Source organism: Monoraphidium neglectum (assembly GCF_000611645.1).
Source record: "Monoraphidium neglectum strain SAG 48.87 unplaced genomic scaffold scaffold00467, whole genome shotgun sequence".
Classification (NCBI taxonomy): domain Eukaryota; kingdom Viridiplantae; phylum Chlorophyta; class Chlorophyceae; order Sphaeropleales; family Selenastraceae; genus Monoraphidium; species Monoraphidium neglectum.
This window is the reverse complement of record NW_014013161.1, coordinates 20949-28081: the sequence shown is the minus strand read 5'-3', so window position 1 is coordinate 28081 and position 7133 is coordinate 20949. Positions and strand designations below refer to the sequence as shown.

Below are 7133 nucleotides of genomic sequence, written 5' to 3'. Positions count from 1 at the left end.
ACGGTGACGGCGACGAAACGCAGTATGTGGGGCAGGGTCATCGGGCAGAGGGCGGGCGAGGGCTGCACGGTCGGTGCGCGCAGGCTCGTGCACCACGTAAGGCGATGCGCTTGCGTACGCTGACACTGGGGGTCGCTGCGATTGGGGCAAGAAAGAGTTGGGGCAAAGGCTCCGATGTAGCCAGGGCCACTAGGCAAGACACGCAGGCCGTCTGGTGCCATGTCGTCGTGGCGTGTGTGGAAGGGTTGCAGTGTTCTTTCAGCCATGGCTGCAACCCCGCCTCAGCAACCGCCCCAGGGTGTGGCGTGGGAACGCTTCGCGCAGCGCGGCCTAGAGGCGCTGCCGTCCCCGCAGCGCTTTCGGCTCAATCCTGCCCCTCTCACCCCCAACCCTTGCGCGCCAGGTTTGTGGGGCCCGCCGTTGGCCTCTACACCCTCAAGGGAGACCTCCTGCCCACCATGATGTGACACATCAGCGCCGCGTGCTTGTGTTTGTTCCATCCAAGACGCCCCCTCATTGGTCTCCACGTTGACTGTTGCGGCGCCCGGCCAGCCGCCGCGCTGCTGCTGGCTTTTCTGACGTACGGACTTCATTGTTGTGTGGATGTAAACGCCAGGTCAGGTTTATACCATCCATACCAGCGTTGGTCCCTGCCTAGACACAAGTCAGAGTCCCTGCCCATCATAGCTGAACATCCAGGCAGCAAATCACCCCACCTCATGAGACGGATCAGATAAGTCCGGAGCCTGCGTGCCGGCTGTCTGGACGCCATTTTATATGCATCACGGCTGGCACGCACGGTCGCACCCGTCAATGGCACTTGCTGTGTGGTGCTGTGTGTTCGGCATGATCCATCTGCGAGGAGTTTGACTATCTTGATGAAAGCGAAGGGAGGGGCATGTCACCACTGCGACGCGGCTGGTCGGACTGCCTGCCGATGCATTGGCTAGAACGAGGCAGACCGCCCCGTGGCAGGTGGCTTCCTTATGCCTGGTTATGGCGCCGCACCGTAAGCTCACACAGCAAAACCCAGGCATTCTGCAGGACATGCCAAGCGGCTGCCCGGCACCACGGCCCACGAGCGAGCATGGGCCTGGCGAAAGGCTAGGCACAGCATTACGGCAGCAATGGCTGCAGTGGCGCAACGCATGCAGGCCCAGAGCGTTGGTGATGCAACACTAGAATTTCATGGAGGTCCTGCATATTGCGGTGTTGCTCGCCGAGACAAAGGGGTCGCTATCTAATCCAGAAGTAAACATTGGGACTGGTGCGACACCCGATGACGAGCAACCATCAAGAAGCACCCGCGGACGTCTACTGTTCACTCACTTTACTATGATTGCATCTAAATTGATCCACAGCGAGGTTAGAGTGCACGAGGGATTTTGTAGCACAGGGCGCCTAACGATGCCGCGGCTGCTGGTGGTGGTTTGAGCGACCCAGTAGAGCACATAATGCGGGGCTCGAAATATGGTTCAATGCGCGCGGGTTGTGCGAGTCGTCTGGTGTAACCCGTGCTGGACAACAGATCTCTGCCGGTGCGCCCCGCACCCTAGCTGAAAGGGCGGAAGGCGACGTGAGCATGTGATGTGGTGCTTGCCGCTGCCGTGGCGTCCAAACGGCCAGCTACAAGAGGAAGCGCTCCGTGTGACGCATGACGCATCGTCGATGTGCATTCATTCATTCATGCCTAGACCTTCGAGACCACATGGCCCCGCGCCACTGCCGCTCCTGGCTCCGATCAACCTACACAGAGCCTCAAAGCAGCAATGGGAGCTTGCGCTTCAAACCCAGCTGTCGGTGCAGGGGCGACAATGGACGCCCCGCCTGCGGCTGCCAACGGGCCCTTGCCGCCGCAGGCTCCCCGCCCTCGCGCCACTCAACCAGCCGGCGGCGGGGACGCCAGCGGCTACCGCGGATGCGGCGAGGATCCAGAGGCGCCGAGGGGCCGCGCCGGTTCCGGCGGTCAGCGGCGCAGGCCACACGCCGCAGCCGGCCCCGGCGCCGCAGGCTACGTGGAAATCGAAGTAGTGGTCAAGGCAAGCCGCCGCGCGCGCGCGCCCTGCCGCCGCGCCGCCCATCCCACCCCGCCAGCCCCGCCGCTCGCCGCCCGCCGCTCGCCGCTAGCCGCCCGCTCCCCCGCCCCTCCGGCCGCCGCCCTGCCGCCCGGCCCGACGGGACCCGGCCGCTGCTGATGAGTGATGACGTCACTGTGACACCTCGAAAACGCCCCCTGCAGATGGGGGCGCTGCAGCAGGAGCTCTCCCTGGTCGCCAGCCACCCGCTGCTGGCGCTGCCAGAGGCCGCAGCCATTGTGATGCGCCACCTGGACGCCGACGCCGCAGCGTGGGTGGCCGCGGCGCCTAGGGCGGCTGCCGCGGGCGGGGCGGTCGGCGGAAGAGCAGGGCGGGCGGCGATAGGAGGTTGTCGCAGGGACCGTGGCGTTAGTAACGCAGGTGACGGAAAGGAGGGTCCAAAAAAAGGCAAGCTCGTGGAACCCCTTGGTTAGAACCCGCCCCTACCCGGCCCGCTCCCTCGCCCTGCCCTCATTCCCCTTCAGGGTCTATGTGTTTGCAGAGGATGAGCCCGGCTGCGCCGCCCTGATGGCAGCGGAAGGCAGGGGGGCGTCCGCGCTCGAGCGCACGAGCGTGGTCAGGGGCGACGCCTGGAGCGCCGTGCGGCTCGCGCAGGACGGAGAGGGGCGACTGGCTGTCCCGGACGCGCCTGCGTTCCAGGTGCGCGCGCTTGCTTGAGGCGCCGGGGCGCGGCTTGCTTGAGCGAGCAGGGGGGGGGGGGTGCTGCGGTTTCCAGCTGCGCGGCGGCTGCGACCGAGGCAGCCGAGTGCACGCGCAGTCGCGCCTGCGATCGGTGAAGGGGCCCCTGCTTAACAACTCTGATTTGCGCGCGGCTGAGTGCTCGCATCGTCGCCCCATGAAACAGGGCGAACTGCCTCGCGACCTCGCGACCCTTCACCGGAAGGCCGGCCTCCGCAGCTTCCTGGCAGCTGCCATAGGGCCGAAGGGCAGCCCGCGGGGAGTCCTGGTCGTCGGGAGGATGGAGGCGCGCGGCTTCGATGACAGCGAGTGCGTGGTTGGGGGGGCGGCAGGCTGTGCGTTTACGAGGATGGAGGCTCGATGTCGCTGTGCAAAGCGTGCGTGTGTGCATGTGTGCGCGCGCATGGACGAGCTTGCTTGTGTACGCATGGGCGTGCGACCGTGGTGCATGCGTGAGTGTGTGTTGGTGTATTGACCCCTGCTGGCATGTTTACCGTAATTAAAATCTCACATGCGACTCTGAACCGCCGCACCTGGCATGCTACAGGCTCGCGTGTTGCCGAGAACCAAAGCGGTGATCATGATCCCACCGCCCGCCCACGCAAACTCTACACCCCCCGCCGCAGCTCGCTCTTAATGCTCGACGCCGCCGCCACGGGGCTGCTGCAGCACGTGCGGCCGGCGCAGGTGGCGCAGGCTGTGCGGATGATGCGCGCCATCGATGACGCGGGAGACCCCGTCTCCGCGATCAGCGCCCTGCTGCAGGTGGGCCGGCCGCCAGCCGTCTGGCGCTGGGTGCAGCACCCAAGTTCTTGATAGCACATGCGGCGCCGCCGCGTCTTGAACCGACGCCTACAAAGTCTCTCAAAACAGCGGCAGCTTCTGCTGCTTGTGTATGCACAACCGACTCGCGCGGGAGCCCACTCCCAACCCCCCTCTTCCTGTCTGTTGCAAAGCCCGGCCCTCACGTTGCCGGCGCGCACCTACAAAACACGCCGCCGCCGCTGCTGCGGCCGGCGCGCAGAGCACCGCGCGCTCCATGTGGCGCGCGACAAACATCTCCATGGGCGTGAGGCTCGCCCTGGTCGACGGCGGGCAAGTGACCTGCCTGGTGTTTGAGTCCAGGAGGGCGGACGCCGTCTGCCGCCACTACATGGACGCGTCCCAAGGCAGGAGCGTCGTGCTGGCCGAGGATCCCTGCGCTGACGTCACCGTCAGGGAGCTGGGGCTGGCCCACACCCTCGTCGCCAGCGCGGTGCGGCCTGTGACGTTTCCGCGTGGCCTGCGGCTGCGCGGGCTGCCATTTTTTGGAAAGCACAGAAAACACCCGCGGCCCTCGGCGGTGCTGCCAAGCGGCGGCGGGGATGGGGCCGCTGGACCTGGGTGCCTTGAGCGTAGTGCGTGCAGCCCAGTCCTTCACCCCTTGGCTCTCACGCGCGCACCCCCATGTATTGCCGTTATCCTGTGCTGGCGCACAGGTGACCCGCAGGAAGGCGCGCTTCGTGAAGGACGTTGCAGCCTACATGCAGAGCTGCCCCAGCCCCGCGCGCGACCTGTTCACGCACGCGTCCCAGGCGGTGTCGTCGCTGGTGGTGGTGCCACTGCTGAGGGGCGGCACGGCGCTGGGAGGGCTGTACCTGACGCAGGACGTGCCGTGCGATTTTTCGAATATCAAGGAGACTGTGCTGGTGCGTTATGTGTGTGTGTGCATGCGTGTGTGTTTGTGTGTTTGTGCGTGTGTGTGTGTGTGTTTGTGTGTGTGTTTGTGCGTGTGTGTGTGTGCTTGCGTGCGCGCGCACGTATCCTCAGTTGGGTGCTTGCGCGTGCGTATGCTTCTATAAAAGTGTCCAGACAAGCAGGTGCCAGGGCAGTGCTGAGGCAGTCCAGTGCGCCCTCCATCGCCTCCACCCCTCCTCGTGCGCGCCTCAAGCCCTCCTCGCCCTCGCGCTCAACCCCACCCCTTTCCACCCCCCTCTCCCCCCCTTCAACCCTGCGAACAGCCCCTCGTGCTGCTGCGTGCTTTTCAAATCTTAGCTGCACGCGTCTGACCGCCCCCACATCCCTTCGTCTGACCCTCCCAGGGACTCGTGCACGCGCTGGCGCTGACCATTGCCAACAAGCTGTCAGGGCAGATGCCCCTCATCAGGATGATCGTGCAGGAGGTGTGCTGCAAAGCGATCGCGCAAGCCGTTGACCATGTTTGACCCAGAGCGCGGTCGGGCAACAACTGCATCATCCGTCCAAGCGCTGCTGCGTGCTCGCGCTTTGCCAGCAACCGCAGCAAACAAAGAGCAGCGAGCATCCCGGCCACAGGCGCCTGCAGGCCGGGTCTCCTCGGCCCGCCCTCTGTGTCACCAGCCTCACCACCGCGCTGAGGGCGAGCGTAATCATTGGGAAGTAAAATGACACTGGATTTGCATGCTTGACTCTTCACTTCTGTGCCAAGCGGGCCTCTGATCGGCTGCCCCTCATGCCTTCATTGGCCTCCCTTAAACGACAGGTCGAGCTCGGCGGCCCCCAGGCTGCCCCACACCCTGCGCCTGCTTCCGGCCCGCGCACGCCCCTGCCGTCGGACGCCGGCGCCGCCGCGGGCGCGGACGACCATTGCGACTCGTCAGACTCGCGCGGCGCCCGGGCGCCGCGCGCGCGGCGCGCGTCGCGGCTGTCCAAGGTTAGCAGCCGCCAGCTGTGCGCCGAGGGGATGCTGCGGGTCCTGCAGCAGCAGCTGCACAGCGGGCGCCGCCGCAGCAGCCTGCTCAGCTTCCAGTCGGATCTGGAAATCCACGAGGCGCTGGGCAGCGGGGGATTTGGGCGCGTGTTCCGCGGCACGTGGCACACGGCGGCGGCGGCCATCAAGGTACGGAGCTGGCTGGCTTGCGGGGGCGGGGCGGAGGGGCGCTGTCAGCTCTTCCAGCGGAGGGCGCAGCTTTCCCTGCATGTCCGCAGTCACCAGTCCGCTGCAGGTGCAGCCGTTTGATCCCCGACACAGGCTGATCACCATCTGACCTTTGCACACGCCCAGGGGCGGTTGAGCAGCTCGCCCGCGGCACGGCTCCCACGCGGCCTGCAGGCGGAGCGACGCTGCTGCCTCGCTTCACACGCCCTGTTCGGCGCTATGTCGCCTAATGCCCGGGATGACGCCACATGATCACACCATGCGCGCACCTCCCCCCCAGGTGCTCAACGCCCGCTCCTGCGACTTCGAGGCGGTCCCCGATGTAATGGAGATGGCGGTGCTGTCCAGCGTGCAGCACCCCAACATTGTCCAGGTCTACTGCTGTCTGACAAACATGGTCGCGGCCGACGCAGGTGACGAGCCCACGGCGCCGACACACCCTCCAGCTCGCACGTCATGCTGTGCCCGGGACCAGCTCGGCTCCGTGTGGGCGGCTCCGCAGCCCCTGCAAAATGCCAAGCTCCTCGCGCCCCATTGGCCCCCAGCTTATGGACTGACGGCTCGCATGCGTCATCGCCGTCCGCCCCGCTCCTCACCGTGAACGAATCCCCGAACCCAGGCCCTGCGGGGGCGACTGGGGTGATGGACTCTGCCCTCAGCGCGTGCGGGGCGGCCGCGGCCGCCGGCTGCGGGCCGCGGTACAGGCGGGTCCTGCCAGGGGAGGCGGTCGGGGAGACGTACAACATCCTCGTCATGGAGTACTGCGACGGGTGAGGGGTGACGCCGCCGGTGGGGTGACACCCGTGGGGTGACACCGCAAGTGACGTTTGGGTGCTGACTCAGTGACGTAGCCAACGATGGGCTCCCCGCGTGCCGCTAGGCGTCCTGTGTGTCTTCCAGATTGGTGCTAATGGTGCCACAGACGCGTCCAATACCTCACCAATCCTGGTGTTGATGCTGGGGCGTCCCCACGGGGCACAGGCAGCCGGCACAGGTGGTGAGGCACAGAATTTGACCGCGCCGATCGCAACCGTCGCCGCCGTGTCCCACCGGCCCGCAGGGGCACGCTGAGCGCCGCGATGAAGACGGGGCGGTGGCACCGCATTTTGGAGGGCGGCGAAGTCGCCGTGGATGTCGTGGCGGTGGTCGGCGTGAGTGCAGGGGCCCCTTTTACATCTTGCGGATCACGCACCTTTGGCTGCGCTGCTTCCTCAAGTCAGGAAATCCACGCCACATGCAATCAACGCTCATGCAAGTGTGGGCACATGAAACGCATGCTACCCATCACTATGTCTCGCAGGCCCTGGCACATGCAGACCGGGCTCATGCACACTGCATGTGCGTGCACACACACACACACACACACACACACACACACACACACACACACACACACACACACACACACACACACACACACTACACACACACACACACACACACACACACGCCATACACACACA

At 65.7% G+C, this 7133-nt stretch overlaps 1 protein-coding gene across 1 annotated transcript in view; it reads left to right on the top strand.

Moving 5' to 3' along the window:
- Positions 1 to 1335: 1335 nt before the first annotated feature.
- The window catches only part of MNEG_3643 (putative serine/threonine-protein kinase roco8), a gene marked incomplete at both ends in the record, with an annotated part of 8018 nt that continues 2220 nt past the window's right edge, over positions 1336 to 7133 (top strand). The window contains 12 exons of the mRNA XM_014047882.1: positions 1336 to 1365; positions 2240 to 2346; positions 2561 to 2735; positions 2941 to 3083; positions 3401 to 3539; positions 3799 to 4029; positions 4253 to 4462; positions 4856 to 4936; positions 5275 to 5631; positions 5951 to 6083; positions 6290 to 6440; positions 6731 to 6821. Coding sequence (XP_013903336.1) covers positions 1336 to 1365; positions 2240 to 2346; positions 2561 to 2735; positions 2941 to 3083; positions 3401 to 3539; positions 3799 to 4029; positions 4253 to 4462; positions 4856 to 4936; positions 5275 to 5631; positions 5951 to 6083; positions 6290 to 6440; positions 6731 to 6821 — 1848 coding nt within the window. The remainder of the gene's footprint in view (positions 1366 to 2239; positions 2347 to 2560; positions 2736 to 2940; positions 3084 to 3400; positions 3540 to 3798; positions 4030 to 4252; positions 4463 to 4855; positions 4937 to 5274; positions 5632 to 5950; positions 6084 to 6289; positions 6441 to 6730; positions 6822 to 7133) is intronic.